Genomic DNA, 23,395 nt, shown 5'->3' on the forward strand with positions numbered 1-23,395 from the left:
ATTGAAGGAGTTCATTCTATGCCTGAGGCACATGGCATTGATATGGAATACAAAAAAGTTTTCTAATTAGATTGTGGTGATCTATCGCTGGGAATAGATTAATTAAATAATTGTGAAAAAAAAACGTAGTTTATTCAGGAAATAAATATCACATCATTATAAAATCACTCCCGTAGTATAAATAAAGGGATTATGACTGTAGCTGCTACATTTCTTCTTAAGTCTGGAAAAAATAGCAAAAGTATCAAATGCCTATGAATCAATTTTCGTGAATAGGGAAGTGCTTCAAGGAAATTAGGAGACAACTTCAAATCAATCCTACTAGAAATGACCTTGAAATTAAACTAACTTTCCATAATACCGTACAACCGCCGTCTTTAGGAACTATATTAGGTCTACCAATTTCCGACGACGAGAAACAGCCTAAATTCGATCGATATTCAGTAGGAAGAATTTTTGTCACAGAAATTTACATTTTATCTACAGAAATTCTTATAACGTTAGACCACAGCCAATATATAACTAGTGTTGGCGTGGGTAATTCATAACCACGCCGTCGTCTGCTGTGTAATTTGGGCTGCTCGCTGTTAACCGTATTCAAAGTTCGAATGGAAATGAATTTATCTGGGGAAGAAATGCTTGAATTTTTTGATGACGTGAGTTATATAGTACTAATTGCTTACTAAAAAAGTTTTTGACCCTAAAGAATGAATAGTAGGAGTTTATAGTACCGTAGTTTAATATATGAAAGTAGAGACCGTTTTTGTTTGGCTAAAAATTTGGTCAGTATTTCTACATCACATTTGTTTTGCTTTATTCAAGCACTTAGGCCCTGTTTTAAACCCGATTTTATATATTTTACAGCTTGATGAAAAGATAGAAGAAAAATGGGGCATATCTGTAGTAGAAATCGACTACGGAAGTGTTGATTGCAAGAAGACACTGAAGATTGCATGAATGATTTGAACATCACATTAAATCAGGAATCACCACTATGGACGGAAGTTATGGCGGATTTGATGGAAATTTCTAGGGAGAAATCCAGAAGTAAAATGACATCTAAATACATTGAAAAATTGCAAAAGCCATATTTGAACAATTCTGAAATCTCTCATTTGGACCTAAAACGCATAATCAAAACTGCAGCACCGAATTATAAAAGAAGCGTTTCAAGTAACCCAAGTAACTGAGTCATTCATGCAAACGTCAATAACCGGAGCCGACAAAAAATACCGAGTACCTAGCTGGAGGATTGCTAAAATGGGGCATAGAGCGTCTAGGTAGAGAATGTGCTCCCTGGTGCCAAAACCAAGATTCAGGGCGTGATCTTCCCAATTGTTTTGAAGCGCGCAATAGAGGTAGTCTCATATCACTATCCGAAACATTTGTTCTCTTCCTAATCTCTGTGGAACGCAAATTCCGGTCTCAAGTATGCAAAAGTGTGATAGATGAACGGCGTATTATCGGAAATATTGACATGAACCCCTTCAGCCCCAGTGAATCCAGTATTTTGACCATTCTTGTGAGAAGATTTATTAGAACAAGACTGAACTGCAGAACAACGTTTCGAAAAGAAAAAATAGACCCAAATCATATGAACTTGTTTTTCCAAAAAATCTCTTGATTACACTATAATAAAAATTAGCCATTAGCTGAACAGGAGTTTTGATTCAAATATGAATAATCACACATACCTGGTAGAGAAAAATGACAAATGCACAGACCAATAATTGATAGCTAATTTTAAAACAACTATTGGAATAAAATTATACGAGGGATAGGGGAAGCTTTTCAATTTGAATTCAGCCTCTCAAATAGAAGGCATTTTTGACAAATAAAGCATCAATTAATATTCATATAAAAATATAATTTTGGATACATTAACTATTATTTAAAGCAGAGGCGAGCCAGCCACTAAAATTAGAAACAAATTAAAAAAAATGGACTACTATTTGTATATAAATCCAAATGCATGTATTTAAGCAGAAAGAAGTCAGCTTCTAGAAATTTATCAACCATTTTTGATTGCAACATCAATAACAAAAACAATACTATTTCATTTTACAACATCTATTGATCTGGAGTTTGAGATTGGGTTTAAGATGGGATTTGACTTAAGATGGGGTTTCCAGTACGAAAACCTCGCTCGCGTTGGTGACCAAAATATGCCTCTAAAGCAGTGTTTCCCAACCCAAGTCCGCGGAGCGTTTAAATGAGTCTGCAACGGGGGGTCTTCAAAATGTCGTGTCCCACTTGTACCACGTGTCAAGTGGGACACGTGGTACAAGTGGGAAACTTGGTACAAGTGCGACACGTGGTACAAGGGGGACACGTGGTTCCAGTTTGTACAGTGATACAAGTGGGACACGTGGTACGAGTGCGACACGTGGTACAAGTGGGACACTTGGTACAAGTGCGACACGTGGTACAAGGGGGACACGTGGTACAAGTTGTACAGTGATACAAGTGGGACACGTGGTACGAGTGGGACACTTCGGACACCGGTACACGTGGGACAGTGGTACAAGTTGTACATGTGGTACAGGGATACAAGTGGGACACTTCGGACACCTGGTACACGTGGGACAAGTGGGAGACCTGATACACGTTGTACAAGTGGAACACGAGGTACAAGTAGGACACGTGGTACAGTGGGACACTTCGGACACCTGGTACATGTGGGACACTTCGGACACCTGGAACAGTGGTACAAGTGGGACACCTGGTACACGTTGTACAAGTGGGACACGAGGTACACATGGTACAAGTGGGACACGTGTTACAAGTGGAATACGTGGAACACGACATTTTGGAGACACCGGTCCGCAACGAGCCAGAAACTCACTGCGGGCCGCAAACCTTTTTGCGAAACTTTACTATCAGCCAAGTTACGATTTACGTAGAATTTAAAAGAAACATAAAAAGCAAGTTTATTCACATAATAATAATCAAATCAATAATTACGTGTTATTGAATAGGGCTGGTCCTATAGCAATTTACTATTCAAAAATTTGGTAACAGGTGACGCGACAGGTCGCCTAATCAAACGATCGGATTTCACAACTCACTTGCGGATTTCCGATGAAATTTATAGCAGATAGTAGGATTTTTCTAACGACAATACCAAATTCGCAAGATCGCAAAAAATATGTATCCAAACTAAATATAATCGGGCAATCAATATATTCTCCCATTATAATGTTCGCAGACTGCCGTGCCATTTTTAAGAAGTAATGCTTTCATCTTGTCGTAAGTCGACGCAACGTCGAGTTACCATGAACACAATTAAGTTAAAATTGAAAGACATTTTAAATACTTGTGGTTGTCATGAATTGACTATTGTGCGACAAAAAAGGCCATCATACAATAAAATATTCGGCTCTTTTAACGAACGCGTAATTGCGGCGAATTTCCGATTTTGAAATTCGTTAAAATTTTGTTGTGTTTGATTTTATTGCTTCTTCACACAGACTACGGTTGCAATAAACGCACCTTGAGTCCGCAAAGGTTTTCCCCCTGTGAGAAAATAGTCCGCGACCAAAAAAGGTTGGGAAACGCTGCTCTCTAAAGGGTCTTGGTTTGTGCGCCGTGGTAAAACATAGCTCTCACCACTGTCCAAAACAATATGAACACTCGCAGCCAAAGAAACAGATGCCATTTTCAAGCATTTCTAGTGGCATCACTGAGCAGCATTTTCTGGCGATCAACTTCTCCCACTAATGGACGACTGTATGCGTATGCCTTTTCTTCCCAATCATCCAGGTATTTTAGAAAATCTTTTTCAAGCCATTCTAATCTTTTATCATAGATGTTGTAAAAAGGTTGGCGAGATGGTTCAGCATTTTTATTCTGGAATCCTGAGTTCATGCAATCAAACCACTTGTTTGAATTTAGAATAAACCCCTCCAAAGCAGCAAAACCACGATTTGTATGGCTATACCTGAAAAAAATATTATTTTGAATTAGAGGTGAATTATATTGTAGTTAATAATTGCAGATTGAGATGATGAAGCTGAACAGTCATTTATAGATGAATATTTGAGAACAATTCTTCCTGGTGGGCAGGGAGGTACTTCATGTGATTTTCTTGGCAAACATTTTGTGGGTAATGGTTCAAACTTAATCCAAGTTTTTTTTATTGGTCCTTTGAATATCTTCATCTATGAAATGATCGGAACAAATTCTAGCTTTCCCATTCTCAACTTTGCTTTTAAAGTTAGGAGAGTAGCGATATTTAAGCACAACCTGGATACAATAGAAAATTACTTAGCAATTAATATGTCGAAGTCATAAGTGAGTTAATAAATGGCTAACACTAGAATACAATAAGGTACAAAATACACCGTGAAAACTCATTACTTCACATACAGCAGTAGCCTACACCCTATTTCTGAAATCAAAGCATAAACTTTGCCCTTGCTTTGAATAGCCAAAATAAAAAACGGTAAAATTGCCGATACCAAACAAACCTGATGAAACTTCTGTGTCCATTCTTTAGAAGGCATTCCAAATTTCCTCTTCTTACCATCCGGGACATGATACAGATGGTCACCATTCCCAGATGAACTTGTGCACCCAGGGATGCAGTAGTATGATCCAGACCATCGATGCTTGCTTGGAACCATAATTACCTCTGTAACTGAAAAACGAATGTTACCAGCACCCGAGATACCAGTCTAGACTATCTTTTCTGCATATACAGTCCATATTTATGTTTAATAATAATAGTTTGCCTTTTTATTTCAGTTTTCTATATCTTGTCAACTTCGCGCAACTTGAAATGCGTAAACATGTCCTGAAAACAATCACACATCACCTGCATGATTCGACTGTCCAGCAGACGACAGGGGTGTAAAACCCACGCTAACACCAGATGTCGCTGTTAACAACTCGGTGTCATGCAAATAAGCGAGAGCTTCCAGACTAGTTATATAATAATGACTCTGGTTAGACTAAAGAGACTAAATAAAATCGACAATTGTCATATTTCCTGAATAGTTCAAAAGTTATTCACAGCTTAATTGTAATAGAGTAATTACAGAAACATTTGTAATAAATAAATAGGCTAATGGCTTTCCAACGAATACAATCTTTTAACACTGAAAATTTTAAAGCAAATTGCCCAGTAGTTAATGACAGCAAGAACAATAATACAAAAGGGCAAAACGATCCATAGTTCCATTTTGTGTCCAATAACTAGTGATTGTGGCCTATAGTTAGCGTATGTGATAAATTGACTGCTTTTGGCAAGGACTCAAAGAACAGTCATAAGTAGGCTATGCTAGAATACGAATGAAACATTGGGCAGTATATCGAGACGGCAAATTAGACTCTTCTACAAAGCTAAGTTCACACTCAACAAATCATTTTATAATATACGACTTGAGTCAAGACTAGTCTGAAATAGGATAAACTAATCAACAACTAAATCTACAATCGCATGATTTACTAGGCTACTACCTATTCTGTAAACTGACAAGCGCTATAGAAGAGTAGTTTGCGAACCGGTAAAATTTCAAAATTAATTTTGAGGTCAGATCAACCCAATATGTCAAAAAACAAAACACATTACATAATATAATCAACAACTAAATCTACAATCGCATTCTATAAGCTGCTCCCTATTCTGTAACGACAGTCGCTCTAGAACAGTGGTTTTAAACCTTTTAGTTTAGTTTGCGGACCGATGGATCTGCAAAATTAACCCATAATGTCAAATACACAAAACATTTCAAACAACAAATTTAATGACGACAAAAGTATACAATACGAAAGCAGATGATTGAACAGCAGTTTTTTGATATCATACGCGCTAAATGCGGTTCTAAAGTAGTTTCCGCAAGGCAATGTAGAGCGTTGATTATCACACGATTTCCCTGTTTGGTCTTGACGAGAAAAAGCTTTTCTAACATTAGGTTGTACAAATAATCAGCAGTAAGTTGGTGGCTTTGTCACTGATCTCAGAATATTCCTCTTCAAGCGATGTCCACAGGCTTTTCAATGGGGAATATTGAAAGTGTTTTAGCATCATTTCTTTGCTGCGCAGAGTGCAAAAGGCTATACAGTTGATTAAAGGAAATGGGTTAATCAAAGTGGTTACGGAGTTGCAATACAGCATAGCACAAAATGTGGTTCTGGTGCTTCTCAAGATATTTTGATGTCAAGCAGCAGGAGGTAAAAATACCACCAGCAGCAATGGCGAATGCGTGGTAAAACAAACAGTTGTCGAACTACTTACACCACATCAAACAGTATCTATTTCGGCTGGATGTGACATTCTATAATCTATGTGATGCTGCTAACTTCATCGCGAGATCTACACATGCTGCAAACAAGTGTGGCGTACCAAAATTGATATCACCACTCAGGTTCTTTCTGCCAGCTTCTTGGACGTTGTAATTGCTATAGATGTCGATCACAAAGTAATCTTCTTGCGGTTCCAAATACAGCAGAGTAACTAAGTTAACTAACTAGATTAATTATACACCTGTGAGAACTTAATACAACCAAATACTCCAATAAGAAATACAATAAACAAATAAAAACATGAAAAACACAGTACAAATACCGTACGATACATACGAAACACAAGATACGGAATTGGTCTATGACGTCACAGTCATGAACTATTTACTTATAATGGGATACTAAAAACCGGGTAAAACATACCTAGATATACAAGAATAACTAGTATGACACTAAAGATACAACACAAATCCTATCTTATCGACAAACACGTAATAGACATTGAAATACGCATAGAAATACGGAAATCACACAGGAAATAAACTGCGAAGATAGACTAGTTACGGTCTAACTAGTGAACAGAGCTATGCCAAACTGGAGAAATAGTAAACCTGTACTACTAATATCATTTTACAACAAGAATTACATAGATTTACGGCATTAAAACACTAATAATAACCTAATACACAGAGGAAATATCTACACTGCCGGCAGTCTGACCAATGACATTAAACAACATGATAGGCAACTCTGACGTCACTCCATAAGGCTACAGGCGAAAGATTGTATTTCATGATACGCTCCAATGCACATATTTCTCGTCGCCTTTCGCGACCGTTTTCCGCTCGCTTTTGCTACTCGGCGTTTTCTTTACGTGTAGTACCTTCCTATTTGCGCCTGTAACGAAAGAAAATAATCCTTATATCTAAGAAGTTTTGCTCACTTGGAAAGCTGGAATTGCAGACAAGCTGTGAAGAGTAATTCTGTACATCATAGACGTTTTTTTTATCAGAGAAGATTACAAACGCGATAGCGTAAAGATTTGTGTGGAATATTTTGCAGATAATAAGTTCAAAGTTAGTAATTTTAATGTTTGCGCTTAAACATTGAAATTTCATTTAAAGAGGGTGTCATACAAAACAGCAAAACTGTTTGTACTTCTTTTTACGGTGCTGTGGTACAATTCCATAACACAAAGTTTGCACCTATCGAACTTGCTTTAGTAGGTGAATTTATTAGACATATTACATATTCAGTTAATCGTAGGTAACATTTCTGGTACATAATGCCCCGTAGATAGGTTTGTGTCTAAATTTAGCTCATAGCTCACTAATTAATATTATCTTCGATGCAGGAGGTTGCAGGGCTAAAATCAACTTTCAGCCTTACCGATCAACTGACGATGCTCATTTAGTTTGGCTCGAGCAAGTCCTCTTGAAAGACTTGTGTGAATGGGAACTACCTATATGTTTTGCCTTCCTCCGATTTTAGAAGACAAATTTATTCTGAGGGATTTCGCATATAATTCTCATTGATTGTTGGCTGTTTATAATTTCTATTAATTGTGAATTCTGATTATAACAAAACGTTAAAAATTTTTTTACGTAATTTACTAGCACCTTTTTCTTGTCAATACTCCAAGTTGAGGTAATAAACAAGACAATACATTCATGTCATCTGGAAGCAAAATATGCACACTAATTAAAAGTTTGACACATTGAGATAATATACCATGACAGGGAAATACAAGTTAAAGATATATATGACCATCACATGGTAATTAAAATTAAAAAAAAATTAATAGGGGCTGTGGAGTATGAAAAGTTCAAGACAAAGCAAAGAACAAAAGTTCAGAGCTCATGAACTCTCAATTTTGCCCCTATTGCTTCGTGAAGGCCAATATATTCCGAGTGGCTGAATTGGTTTACCTTTATGATAGCAACGATTTTGTATTCAATATAGCGAGTTTTTTTTCAATTTATTTGAAGTGATATTATTTCCCAAAGCAATGCTTGAATCGTCTAGATCAGTGATGTCAAACTCATGGGTTTTCGAGAGCCGCATTGCATTTTGAAAATTGTAAAATGGGCCGCAAACAGTTTTTGATAATGTATAGTTGAAAGATAGTTTCAGTTTGTGACATATATTGTGATGCAACTAAACAGTTGGATTAAGTTTTATTATTTTCTTTAATTTCAAATGCAATTACATATTAATATTTGCATTCCACTATTATTGCAAGTTACTGTATTTTTTACAAAAAATCATAAAATTCTATGTACAACCATCAAAATTATTTTTAAACAAGCTTTGGATAAGGAAAGAATATTACATACACTTAATCTAAATATATGGACCTAAAATTGACAAAAATACTACAGTATAAACCCATTGTTTTTTTAATTACATTTGTCCTGACGTTTGGCATCTTTTATGTGTCACCAGCATACTAAGGTCAGGCTGAAATGATTTTATAGTACCCACTCTAACTCACGAGGTCACATGATCATGGGTTAATCTGGATCTTTGCGAATGTTTAAATAATTCCAGTAATGCAAAAAAAGTTATTTTTATCATTTCATGTATAGATCAGTAAAAAAACAAATGACGGATTTTTTCGACAAGACATTTCGCGCCACATTGCGTGGCATAGGATTGCTTGAATTATTATTGATATTGATTTTTAGTAACTAAGTCGTTGTATAATTATATTAATATACAAACACATGGAAATTTTCTGTTCGAAGTTGCTCTTCGAATTTGTCATATTGACTGCTGAGCTTATTGTGTTTTTCCATTGTACTGATGGAAATATGACAAATTAAACAGAATTCTTCTTTGCTTCAGAATTTTGTGAAATGCAGAAATATTGCAACTCCCATTTTCTTCAAAAATGCCACCTTCTTCATGTACTTGCGTTTAATTTATTCACTCAAGTGTTTTATTCAAGTATTCTTTTGCTAGCTTGATGTGTATTCTTAATTGGGTCAAAATGTGAACAAAAAAAATTAATTTTCCAAAACTACTTTCAGTAAATTGTTTTCTGTGTGAATGATCAATTTTACTTTAAAAGGTTTGTATTTTATCGTGAATCATGATTATACCCTTTCCTGAATTTTCTCTATAGTACTACCAAAAGTTGATGAACCAAATATAACACAGGTGTAGTGAGTGACCCGTAATCCTCATTTTCCAAAGCTGTTTTAAGTATGTCTGGCGTGTTTTGTGCCATTTTACAAATAAGACCGCTTATGGAATCTTACGCTTTGGAATTTTTAGTTATTTTCCTCAAGCCCTGCAGGATATGGGGGCCATACACAACTCTGCCGGAGGGTCAAATGTCTTTGCATGACTTCATAGGTTGTGCTTCTATTGCAAACATTTATGGAGTACTCTAATTATATTTCTTGGAATCACACTGTCAATGATATGTCTCCAGACTTTTGATATCTCCCCTCTGCTACAGTTGTCCTGTGAATAAATAATAGGAAATTGAGGTTAGACGAATAGTTGAAAGTTTTGCTTTATGTCGGCTTAATTTCTTGATTGATATACTTACTATTTTTGCTATTGCTTCTTGTGCTGCAGGAGTCTCACAATGCTTAGACAGGTTTGTCCACAACTTTCACATCTGGAGAAAGAGAGGAGATTTATTAATTTTCGTTAAGAATAAATAAAGCAGTCTATATGATTTAGAATGGAAAAGCTAATGAATCCAATATCTCATGTTTTATGTAAAAAATGTTTTACTGAATTTGGTATATAAACCAACTAATAAAAGGGTTTAGTCAGAAAATTACAAGCATTCGTGGCTCCAAATACTTGAGAGATCAGACTATACAATATCGTCCGGTATGAGTGAATGTTAGGTGAACTTGTTAACCCTTTGATTCAATACGCAAATAAAAGTGAATGAGCAATAGTATGTTACAGCAATGAGTAAATATGCAATTTCGGCAAATGGGCAACTACGTACCGTACTGAATTAATAACTTCGTAGTATTTGACAAAAGCTGGCTTTCCCACATGTACTTAACAGTGCGATGCCCGGGTGTGATATACAACAATAGTATTTACCTTACCCTTTTCCAATTTCCTTTTACCTCAACTTTCCAAAATATCATTAAAATCGACAACAACTGTCAAAGCAGGCACGAACACCATTTGTGCTATGCCTTGAAAGCAGCACACATCCGCTCGTTTTCGTCTCGTCAAGTATGTGCATTGGAGCGTGCTATCAGATACGATCTTCGGCCAAAAATGCCGGAGTTGCGCATCATGTTGTTTAATGTCATTGGTCTGACAAACCAGCAGAAAGAGAATGTTACACAGCTGCTCACTAGTGACTCAAGTGGTAAGAATAAATATGGGCGAACAGAATAAAACAGGGTTATAGACGTGGTCGTCTCATTACTCCCCCCTTTTTCAGATGGGAAATTACAAAGAAACTTTCCATCTTCAAAATTGAAAATCCATAAAAATGTGAAGAAATTGTAAAGAACTGTACACTCAAATGAAATGTCTATCTAAAATCAAAACAATAAATTGTTAAAAGCATGATAAAAGCATTATCACAGTCAAATCAAATGTAATCATCCAAATATCTAGGCCTTCGCCTAGTACGTTGGCCATTATCAGAGTTCGCATCAACTGTAACTTCTTCTGGTACAGTGTCTGGCCTTGAAGAAAAAGGTAATACATCAAAAATATCATGAGCAATCTGCTCATCATTTTCTATAATAGGTTCCACATCAGGTAAAATGTCAAATCCAGTTAAGTCAATGTCATTGTCTTCTTCATCTTCATGAAGGTAAGGTCTTAACTTGTCAACGTGTACAATTCGAGAACGTGTTCCCGAATTCTTCTGAATCCTATACAAGTGATTAGGTAAACAGTCCACAATTCGATAAGGTCCAATCCAAGGAATACTCAGCTTGCGATGCTTAGGTGGATAATAATACCACACCAATTCATCTCTCTGGAAAGTAAGTGGTTTAACACCCAGATCAAAATTTCGCTTTTGTCTGGTTGCAGCAGCATTTAGATGTTGCCTAGCATGAAGAAAAGCTTTTTCAGTTGCACAGGAAAACCATTCGACAAATTCAGTGTAACAAGGATGAGTTGATGACTCTGGTTTGCCAAACATAACATCAACAGGCATCTCGATTTCTCGTCCAAGCATTAACTTGTTCGGTGAATATCCTGTACTATCATGTACAGTGGAGCGATATGCCATACAAAGATATGGAAGATGGTCGTCCCAATCATTTCGGTTCTCATTTACAAAAGCTTTCAACATCTGCTGTATGGTCCTGTTAAAACGTTCAACTTGTCCATCGAGGATGATATGGAGTTGTTCGAGTCTTTTGAATCCCGTACAATTGACACATTTCTGAAAATAATTTTGATTCAAAGTCTCTTCCTTGATCTGAGTGGAGAATTCTTGGTACCCCAAATCTCGAGAAGAATTGAGTAACCAATGCATCAGCAGTGGTGTCAGCTCGCTGATTTGGTAAAGCAAAACATTCCACCCATTTAGAGAAATAGTCCGACAAAACCAAAATGTGTTCATTTCCATTTTCAGTTACAGGCAATGGTCCAAGAAAATCAATGGCGATCCTTTCCATAGGAGCTCCAGATATAAGTTGTTTGAGATCTCCTTGCCTTCTTCCGTAAAGCATCTTTGTTGAAGCACAAGACTTGCAAAATTTGCACCATCTGAGAATGTCCCTTTTGAAACCAGGCCAATAAAATCTGCGCCTTATACTCTTGAAAGTCCGATTAGCACCAAGATGACCTGCAGTGCGCAAAGAATGTAGCTTATGGAACAAATCCTGCCTCAAATTTGATGGAACAATCAATTGGATATGCGATTCCTCCGATTTACAATCAGGAATCCAACGACGATAGAGAAGTCCATTATCTACAAAAATCAAATCCCATTGTGAGATCAACCGTTTGGTCACTGTTGATTCAGGCATGTATTCTTGAATATCAGGTTTCTGAGCAGAAAGTTGTTCCCATTTCAAAACAGCAGAAATATCTGGATCTTCACTTTGCCAAGATTTAATTTGCTCATCTGTGTAGGTATCTAGCCAATTACAATCAGAACCGTCTGACGATGATTGACCGGGCTGTTTCGATATTGCACTTACAATAACATTGCTCACAGCCACATCACCATTGGTACCACAATCAGAACAATCTTCTCGTTTGCTTTTGCGAACTTGGCGTGACAATCCATCAGCATTGCCATGTTTCACGCCAGGTCTGTGTTCAATCCTAAAGTCATAAGCGCCAAGTGTTAATATCCATCTTGCTAACATTCCTTGAGGTTTACGAATGATCAACCATTTGAAAGCAGCATGATCTGTGCGAATTCTGAACGGTCTTCCGAGAAGAAAATGACTGAAGTGACGAACAGCCCACACCACAGCTAATAGTTCCCGGTGTGTTGCACAGTATCTACGTTGAGACTTGGACATAGTCTTACTGGCATAAGAAAGTACACGTTCATGCTCGTCCTGCACTTGAGATAAAACTGCACCAATTCCAAAACCACTAGCATCAGTATCCAATACAAATTTGCCGATTGTTCTAGGAAAGCTAAGAATTGGGGCTGATGTCAGACAGTGTTTCAGAGTTTCAAAAGCCTCTTGACATTTAGTACTCCATACAAAGGGAATATTCTTCCTGGTCAATCGAATAAGAGGTCCAGCAATTGTTGAATAATCTTGAACAAACTTCCGGTAGTAGTTCGCTGTGCCTAGAAAACTGCGAATATCGCTGACAGAATTAGGCGTTTTCCATTCTTTGATAGCCGCAACATTTCCAGGGTCGCAACAGACACCTTCAGATGAAATAAGATAACCAAGATAAGAGGTGCTTCGACGGAAAAGTTTACATTTCGAGGGCTTCAAGCGTAAACCATCAATCAATCTTTTATTTGTCAACACAAAAAACAAGCATATAGAAAACTGTTACAATAAATGAAATATACTGATCATGTTAATTGTGTGACTGGAGTCGCGAGGGACCTATAAAGGTCTTCAAGCAGCGACACCTAGCTGATGCAGGTTAGTATAAAAAAGTAACTAAATAAGACACAACTACTGAATACCAGTAGTTGCGGCAGTATACATAATTGAGGCTACTGTGCAGATTATTTAACAAAATAAATGTATAACTATCACGAGAGAAAATGAGAGGACAACAAGAAAAACTTAAGAGAGAATGCAAATTGCACAAAATATTTCTAACAAGTACAATTTTGAAAACTTATATACAAATGAAAAGAGTGAAAATTACCACTCTGATTAAGTTACAGCGAATAATATATTGCAAACAATACCGGTACGGTATCCTATTATACGTGTATAAAACTTGCAATAAGGGGGATAAAATATGACGAGAAAAAAAAACGGTCATAGTATTTGTAAATAACAGTAAACATACTTTCACTGAGTCATTAGGAGTTACCAGATTTAATGCGGCGGGTATTCTAGAATTAGACTCCTTGAACTTATTGTTGTTTGCCCGACTTGCTTGACAGCGAGCAATTTGGTAGGCGACACTGTCGAGTACCGGTACGGTACTTCAATGGTTACAGGAAGAGAGATAGTTACTAATGTATTTATTTTTCAAATTTTTTTTAAACATACCATACAATAGTGATCTAATGGCATTAGGTAAAACATTCCAGAGCTTTACACCCATATATTTGATTGACTTCTGTGTTCTGCTTGACGAGTGGGACGTGGAATGAACCTGACGAAGCTGATCTAGTGGAATGGGAATGGATAGTACTCTGCTTCGTAAAAAATTCAGTGAATGCTATGGGAAGTTTACCATCGAAATATTGATGCATAAGTTTCAATATCTCGATTTCATGAATATGACCAAGTTTAACTATGCTGCATCTGTGGTATAAAGGGTCAAGTCTAGACCGAAATGGTGCATTACATACAGCTCGGACGGCTTTATTTTGCAACACCTCCAATCTTCTAAGGAGAGTTGTCGAAGCGCTACCCCATGACATAATACCATACTGTACATATGACTGGAAAAGTGAAAAATAGACCATTCGAAGAGCTGGCATGGTAAGAAATTTTCTGAGTGTAAATAATATTCCGGAAGCACGGGCCACCTTTCCAGCGATGTAGTTAATATGTGTGGCCCATTTTAATTGGTCATCAATATAGATGCCACGGTATTTATAAGAGTTGATATTTTCTAGCTGAGCTTTATCAATGCTAACATGAAACAGAGTTTTATTTTTTTCTTTATTTTTGGGACTAATCAATAAGCATTTTGACTTTTCAATATTCATTGTGAGCTTATTACTGGTCATCCAATGTGCAATTTTTTGCATTTCACAGTTCATATGCAATTCCAAATCAACTAATGAAGCTGAACTTGCGAACAATCCAGTATCATCAGCAAAGAGTTTGACAAGCAATTTAGTCGCGTCAGGAAGATCATTGACAAAAAGGAGGAACATCAATGGGCCAATTATCGAGCCTTGCGGAATTCCACATTGTACAGTTGCAAGTTCGGAGCAACTTGATCCGATTTTTACACACTGCTGGCTAGGCTTGCACGTAATTGACAAAAATCAATTCCGTAATTACGGCAAAATCAATTACGTAATGACCCCGTAATTGCGATATTTTTCCACGCATTTAAACCTATCGTAACAACCCATTGAATCCACTTTTTTTCCGAATGGGACATTGAAGTTGGGTTTTCATATTCTTGGCAGTACTACACGCCGGCGGCAGATGTTAAAGACAACTATCAAGGAGTGAATTCAAATTAATTTTATTCTGATTTTTATCTTTTGTGTTAGCTTTGGTTTTTCTTTATCACCTTCGCAAATTAACCGTCCCATTTTTATGCGATCAATTTTATTTTATCATTACCGACACTGGTATACGGATATTTTTGGAAGCATTTGGTAAGACAGTTAATCATATATGGCCGAAATATTGAGAGGAATTGTGAAAAACATCATGAGCAAGGCCAAGTCCGGACTGATATATAAGATAAAACCGTTAACAGAACATCAAGATTTTGTAATAGAAAATGGATCTCGCACAGAATAAACACACAGGCTCATATTTGATTATATATGATAGCAGTTAAATTTTCAACGGTCCGCGAGGAATCCGTCGTTTTGGTTCATTACGCAATCTCTCTTTTGTCGTCAAATTGCTATTTGATAAGCGCGACATTAATTATCACGGCGAGGTATTGGCGCGAGTGATCAATCGCTCTTTTCGCTTATTTGGTTCCAATTCGTCGCGAAAGCTCTTCGTTAAATTTCACAAGATCGTCGTGTTGAAAGGTTATGGATATTTTCCTGTTTATACCGCAAGTCTGAAATGAAACAGCCAAAAACAATATAATATTCCATGTTCATATATCAAGTGTTGATATTAACAATAAAGAATGGTTAAGCATTGCTAATCCACACTTGGCGGGGAATTCCCACTATTCAAACGCGTGAATATAAAATAGAAACGGAACATATATATCATAAGTAACGGAAAACTGGAACAAGTAAATAATAAATAAAATGGATACAAATGTTTGATAGGCCATGTTTGATAGATTGATCTCCTGCGTTCATTAGTCATTTCACCCGAAGAAGTTGAAACCGGGCGTGTTAGCGTCCATCGGTCTTAACACAATTCTTCCCCCTATCTACGGTTATTATGTACATTGGCCATGGCCATGCTAGATAAGATGCGAGAGAAGTTGAAACCAGGTGTGTTGGCGTCAATCGGTCTCAACGCAATGCTATCCCTTATCTACGATTAAGTTGCGGGAGAAGTTGAAACCAGGTGTGTTGGCGTCAATCGGTCTCAACACAATTCTATCCCTTATCTATAGTTAAGTTGCGGGAGAAGTTAAAACCAGGTGTGTTGACGTCAAACGACCCTACTCAGTTCTTCCCCCATTAACTAACTAATAATTTACATTGGCCACGCCAGATAAGTTGATAATAGGTTAGTAAATGGCAACGCGGCATGCCTTCCTTCACCTACGTAGCAAGAGAGAGAAAAACGGCTGCGAATACCGGAACTCTAACTTCTTCTACTTGTTGAGCTTTCATTTTTCGCAATCGACGAAATTGACTGCTTTGAAGAAAGCTCGTTTCAATGCAATAATTACGACTTTACGTAATTCGTAACTTCCCTTCCGTAACTCCAAATAATTACGTAATTCCGTAAATTACGTGCAAGCCTACTGCTGGCGAGAACTCAAATAGTTCTGGAGAAATTTTAACGCATGACCGCGAAACCCATAGTGACTCATTTTTCTGATTAGTATGCTATGATCAACGGTATCGAACGCTTTTTTCAGGTCGAGAAATATGGCACTAACGTATTCCCTTCTCTCTAACCGGTCATAAAAGTAAGTCATCATATCTATAATTGCATGATTAGTAGAGTGCCTCTTCTGGAATCCAAACTGAGATTTGTTTATAATACTATGTCGCTCTATGAATTGTGTTAGTCTAGCATGTAAAAGTTTTTCGAAGACCATAGTCAATGTAGAAAGGACTGATATTGGGCGATAATTAGATGTACTTTCCCTATCGCCACTCTTATAAACAGGTGATACTTTGGCGATTTTCAAACTATTAGGGAAAATTCCATGTTCTATAGAAGCATTAAAAAAATTACAGAGGATTGGGGAAACTAAGTCAGCAGCATATTTTAAAAATTTGGTGGGTATATTATCATAACCGACTGCTTTACCTTCTGGTAAACTTGCTATAGTACTATACGTTTTGTTGAAAGTTGTGGGCCTAAGAAAAAAAGATTCTTTGATAGGGTTCCTAAGATTACTCAGAAATGATCCCTCAATGTAGGAGATTTTCTCAGAAAGTTTAGGGCCTATAGAGATGAAATAATTATTAAAATAGTTAGCAATCGCACCTGGATCGCTTACTTTGAACCCACTATCCGTTCTTAGGGCTTTGATTGAATTTATTGGGGTTTTCGTTTTTTTTATGTTGACTAGTCGGCCAATTAAATTCCATGTGGATTTAATGTCACCACTGACTAGTTTGAATTTATCAAAGTAATACAATTTTTTTGCCTTGGCTATCAAAACCGAAAGTAAGTGGCTATAACTTATATACAATCTATGTTGCATATTGTTACCATTTTTGAAGTGAGTTTTGTGCATTTTACGTTTTTTTTTAATTGAAGTGCGAATTCCCTTGGTTAACCAGGGTTTGGCTAGAAGTCTAGTCTCACGCCGACTCAGTGGTTTCATTGGTGCATTGGCATCAATTGTTGATTTAATTATTTCTACAAATGAATCAAATAAAATGTTTAAATTATCATGCGTAATTTGGCAGCTCGACATAGGGAGGAAAGAAGTTTCTAGATCAAATCTATAGTTATCAATGGAGAAGTGTCTCATATCACGCCTAAATACTTGTTTTTGACTTTTTATAACAACAGGAGCAGAAACTGTGCAAAGTTGTGCATAGTGATCACTGATATCGCTTAAGATGACAAAGCTAGACAGATTATAATTTATAGCGTTAGTGAAAATATTATCGATCAGAGTACTTGAAGTTCGAGTTACTCTTGTTGGCTTTGTAATTAGGGGTAACGATAAATTAGCAAGATGCATATCTATGTACTTCATAGTGGTCAAATCTGATGATTGACTTAATAAGTCAATGTTCCAGTCTCCTAATAAAATAAACAATTTTTTGTCTTTGTTCAACTTCTCTAAAACATTGGAAATAGTTGCAGTAAATTTGATAATATCTTTCCTTGGGTGTTTATAGATTATTCCAATTATGAATGAAATGGTCGAATTTAGTTTTAGGTTTATCCACAGATCTTCACAGTCAGGATGCCCTAGGTCATATTCATGAATCTCAGAGAAATTGAGGTCTTGACTAACATATAGCCCTACTCCCCCAGCAGAAGTTTTGGAAGGTTTATGGATGAATTCGTAATTGCATAATGATATGTTTGAAGTGGGAGTTGGCCCAAGCTTCGTTTCAGATATTGCAATGAGCTGCGGAGGTGTAATAAGTTCAGCCAATAGGTTAACAAGCTCATCATGATTTTTTTGAAGGGATCTGATATTTAAATGGAAAGCAATAAGACTATTCTTTGGCATGGACCTACTAATGAAATTAAGATTGAAAACTTCTAAATTTTCACAATCACAACCACTTATTTCATTTAGCACTTTGAAATTACGGGCAAAAGCACTATGAAGATTTTGACATGATTGAAAAGGCGGTGTTAAACACTTTTGGCACAAATATGACTGAGCTTGGGTTGCCGACACAGAAACCTGGGTACATTCAGAATGGAATTGTTCGCCACATATTTCACATTTTGATCTGATGTTATTAATCTACTACATAAATGACATGTTAAATCAATATTAGTCATACTGGAATAGATAATAAGTTACACTCACATAATGATTATTTGATTTTAGCGAGATCTTCTTCGCATCTTATATTTAGAGAGTTTCTTACGTCACTGTTCTTTTTGACAAATACTTTCCCATTTGAAGTCCAGATAAATCTATATCCACAACTGTTTTTTGCAGCTCTAGCTCTGAAGTACAGGTCTTTGTTCAGAGCGGTTAGGTTTTCTGCTATGAATATTTTTGATGGTTCTTGAAAGTTATCACTTGATTTTATAGTACGCAAGAATTTCCTTTTTTCAAATATCTTAATTTTGTTTTTGCGGTGGATGAACTTGGCAATAATAGCAGGAGTTCTATTTTCTCCAGCTCCTGTTGGCATTCTATGCGACCCAGAGATGTCGTTTTCTTGGATATTAACACCGATCATCTTAGCTATGCTGCAGACTATTCCATCTGTGTTTTCATTTTCAGTGACAGGGACTCCATGGAACTCCAGATTTTCAAGTCGGCCTCTTCTTTCTTGATCCTCTAACTTTTCAGAAACATAATACAAATCATCCTCAAGATCGTATATGCGATCAAGGAGATTTACAATGGTCTTTTTGTTCTCGGATGCTTGTTTTTCCAATATTTTGTTCTTTGTTGCTAGGTCGTCATACATTTTGGTATGAAATGTTTGGCTCTCTTTAATTTCAGTCAATTCAGATCTTATTACTCGCATTGACTGGCTTAGGTCACTGAGTATTTCCTGGATATTCGGTGTTAAGGGTGTCAGAATGTCCGAGTTATCTGAAAAGTCGTAGTTGTCGTCAAGGCACTGCCCTATCATAGCTGGAAGTTGTAGGGTGATGCCATTTATTATATTTTTTGTTATCAGGGGGAGAATCCCACTCACAATCTCGCTGTGCTGAGATAGATCAGATGTAGTAGACATGTTTAGGGGTCCTCCAGTTTTCCCAGATTGCAGTTGCTCCTCTTTATCAGCACATTTTGTTGTAGTTTTAGCATGCACCTTTTTGGTCTTGGAAGGTGTTTTCTCTCTTGATGGTGGTCTTGGTGGGTTCATATTTAATTTGAGTATAGAGTTATGCTATTTTAGACTAGAACCTGCGTGATCTTAATCAAACAGCGAACCGGCACGGCGAAGTCTTATAAAAACTTCCCGAAGATTTGAGAGTGCCATTGAGAAATCACTACCATGAGCCAAAACATCATCAAGAAAATTGAAACACCCGTTCCACAGGAGATCACCAAGGATATTGTCCATCATCCGTTCGAATGTCGCGGGAGCATTCGCTAAACCGAATGGCATCACTACAAAGTGAAAATGTCCACGGCCTGGGATGCTGAATGCTGTCTTTTCGCGGTCTGCAGGGTCAATCTCCACTTGCCAATATCCGCTTGCGAGATCAAGAGTTGAGAACCATTGGGCTCCGTTTAAGGACTCAATGATATCCTCAATACGCGGCAAGGGATATGCGTCTTTGTATGTGACGTCATTAAGCAATCTAAAATCCACGCAAAATCTGGTAGAACCATCCTTTTTGGGAACTAGGACAATGGGAGAAGAATATGGAGAATCGCTGGGTTCTATGACACCCTGAGCCAGCATATTATCAACAGCTTTTTCGGCTATCTTCCTACGCGCCCACCCCATTCGACGAGGAGCCTGCCGAATCGGCTGTGGTGTGGTTGTGATGATCCTATGCTTTGCTACTGAAGTACGGCCAAGTTCACCATTTGGCCCTACAAATACATCATGGAATTCGGAAATCAAATTTACCAACTGTTCACGTTAATTCGGGGTTAGATCCTCAGAGGAATTGACCATGTCATGTAGATGTTCTGGTAATTCAGAAGCTATAACCCGAATATCGGATTCGTCAACTTGAATCTGTGCTACTAGTTGAGGGTGTGCAATACCAAGCAAAGTTTCAGCCCTGATCTTAAGTTGTCTGCCTTTCTGGTTGATCGCTAGAATCGGAACAGTAGACTATCCAGGATCCACCACAGAAGAGATCAGCTGAACGCCATCAGCGAGGAAAGAAGAATTCAGCGGTTCAACAAGAGCAGCAACATCAGACAAGATGTTTTTCGGCCATGGATGACTAAGTTGTGCAGGGATAACAACCTTAGAATATGGCGGTATCGTAACATCTTCCCGAACGGTTACACGACAACACGGTACAGACTTTTCAGTAAACAGTTTGATTTCATGACCCCCTATCATCATGTGTCCCGATGATAAGTAAAGAACACAGTCATGTTCTCGGAGATAATCCATGCCTAAAATACCATTAGTCATGCCTAAGTTGGCAACAATCACAGTGCGTCGTGATACAAACAAATCAATCGATAAATCAACCTCCAATGTACCCAGTGGTGATAAATCATGCCCTCCCACTGCAACAAGAGATTCTTCGAGCGGTGCCAATTGTGCTTCCTTCCCACCTATAGCCTCAAAGATGGAAATGTCAATAAGAGTAGTCATAGCACCACTATCTACAAGAAAATTGAACGGTTGATTGTTTACAAGTACCTTCGCATGCCAACTATTGTCATATTGAATGGAACAAATATTCAGGTCTATATTCTGGTTTGTTGGTCCGTCATCAAGTAATAATTCAGCGGGCACTGAGGACCTCAAGTCCGCTGAGTGTCGTTTAAATTTGCGGTCGAAGAAGAAGCAGATGTTGCAGGATCAACAGGATTCTGGAGATGTGGACAATCCCGTTTAAGATGACTAGTCTGCTTGCAATTAAAACATGCTTTGCAATCCCTACCCCAATGACCATGTTTACCACATCGAGGACACGGGTTGCGTGGTGTACCAGCAAAGTTGCGATTGTTGTTAGAGCGTGGCGCCACATGTCCTAGTATCTCATCCAGTTTTGCTAAAATGCGCTCGCCAATACTGCCTTCGAAAGATAAGTCGTTTTGCTGGTTAGCTGCATTACCAGGATTACTCTGTTTCACTGCCGCAATACGCGGTACTTTCAAAATTATCAGGCTGTTGCATGGTAACATGTTTGATCATGCTTTCATCGGTTAAACCGGCGAGAAACTGCGATTTCAAAATATCATCCTGACCAGCAATATCAAGATTTGGGTAAACCAGAATAACAAGCTCTTTCAACTTGTTACCATAATCCCGTGGCGCTTCATTTGGCTTAATCCTACGACAGTGAAATGTAGTACGGTATGAACTCTCATTTCCGGCAGGTTTAAAGAAATGATTAAAATGAGCCACAATATCACGATAGCTAGTACGTTTCATTTCGGGTAAATCTTTCAACACATTAAGAGCCTGCCCTGTCATGCAAGTAGCCAATTCTAACCCTGCAGTGTCATCATTCCACTGATTATAACTAGAAACCAATTGAAAATGGCATAAATAACTAGGCCACGCCATGACAGTGGACCCATCGAAATACATCGGCTTTTTGGCATTTCTTGTCATCATCGTAGCATTAGCTGTGCTATTGAGAACACTACGATTAACACTGGCATTCAGGACACTGCTAGCGCTCACTGGAGGAGCTGATTGTGTAGCCACTGAAACCATTTTCGGATTAGCCCTGGGTTGTTTTTTGACAGTATTAGAGCCCTCTTTACCATTAGTACTCAGAAAAGGGACCACAGGTACAAAATTACTCACGTGAGCTTCCTCCGAAAATTTTACTTCCATTGTCTGTGAGAATGCGTTCCGCTTTCCTTCTGGCTGTCCATCTTCAGACCCAAAATCTGAAATTTCATCATCCTTGAGAATAGGTAGTAATTTAGGAACAACCGCTGCTGGTGTTGAAGTGATCAGACTGACATCTGGTTCATGTGACATGGGCTGGGTTTCCTCGGGATCAGCAACTTTTCCTGTTTCTATCTTGCCAGAAATATCTTGCAGCATGCTGAAAATTTGTGAGCCCATTTTTGAATTCTGGAGTTCAACCGATTCCAGCTGAGTTCCAATCTGTTCTATACGACTGTCCATCAGCTGCAAACGGCTGTCCATATCCTCTTGCATTTCCTCGGAATCTTTAAGTTTCGCTTTCAATACCTGTATTTGCAGATGCAAAAGTTCATTCTCCTTTGCTTCCTTTGGTGCCGGTACAATCTTTCTTCTCTTAACCATTTTTCCAAAATATCAGGCAAACGCAGTAGTAAAAAAAATATCGGCAATTATCTGTCCAATATTATCCAAATATTATCCGTCACAGACTAGCCTACCTAATCGGCTTAGTCTTAATAGTCCCTGTTTCGAATAATATATCCTGGCGTGCTCGCCAAAAATTCGTATATGTGGCGTACCAAAATTGATATCACCACTCAGGTTCTTTCTGCCAGCTTCTTGGACGTTGTAATTGCTATAGATGTCGATCACAAAGTAATCTTCTTGCGGTTCCAAATACAGCAGAGTAACCAAGTTAACTAACTAGATTAATTATACACCTGTGAGAACTTAATACAACCAAATACTCCAATAAGAAATACAATAAACAAATAAAAACATGAAAAACACAGTACAAATACCGTACGATACATACGAAACACAAGATACGGAATTGGTCTATGACGTCACAGTCATGAACTATTTACTTATAATGGGATACTAAAAACCGGGTAAAACATACCTAGATATACAAGAATAACTAGTATGACACTAAAGATACAACACAAATCCTATCTTATCGACAAACACGTAATAGACATTGAAATACGCATAGAAATACGG

At 37.6% G+C, this 23,395-nt stretch overlaps 2 protein-coding genes across 2 annotated transcripts; both read right to left on the reverse strand.

Annotated features, from left to right (window-relative positions):
* Positions 1-1,385: 1,385 nt before the first annotated feature.
* LOC120329101 (uncharacterized) lies at positions 1,386-8,066 on the reverse strand. The gene is made up of 2 exons (XM_039395727.2): positions 4,470-8,066; positions 1,386-3,940 (listed from the first exon to the last, which is right to left on the reverse strand). Exons 1-2 carry the CDS (start codon positions 4,553-4,555, stop codon positions 3,661-3,663), a joined length of 366 nt encoding a protein of 121 aa, XP_039251661.2. The 5' UTR covers positions 4,556-8,066; the 3' UTR covers positions 1,386-3,660.
* Positions 8,067-18,718: 10,652 nt separating this feature from the next.
* Positions 18,719-19,732, reverse strand: LOC144425099 (uncharacterized). The gene has a single exon (XM_078114397.1). The coding sequence runs from the start codon at positions 19,730-19,732 to the stop codon at positions 18,719-18,721; it is 1,014 nt and encodes a 337-aa protein (XP_077970523.1).
* Between the last annotated feature and the right edge of the window lie 3,663 nt (positions 19,733-23,395).

This window comes from Styela clava, chromosome 7, assembly GCF_964204865.1.
Source record: "Styela clava chromosome 7, kaStyClav1.hap1.2, whole genome shotgun sequence".
NCBI lineage: Eukaryota > Metazoa > Chordata > Ascidiacea > Stolidobranchia > Styelidae > Styela > Styela clava.

Coding starts and splice junctions, on each gene's coding strand:
- LOC144425099 (XM_078114397.1), bottom strand. CDS start 19,732: ATGAACCCACCAAGACCACCATCAAGAGAGAAAACACCTTCCAAGACC.
- LOC120329101 (XM_039395727.2), bottom strand. CDS start 4,555: ATGGTGACCATCTGTATCATGTCCCGGATGGTAAGAAGAGGAAATTTG. Junction 3,941..4,469: donor GGACACAGAAGTTTCATCAG/GTTTGTTTGGTA, acceptor TATTTTTTTCAG/GTATAGCCATACAAATCGTG.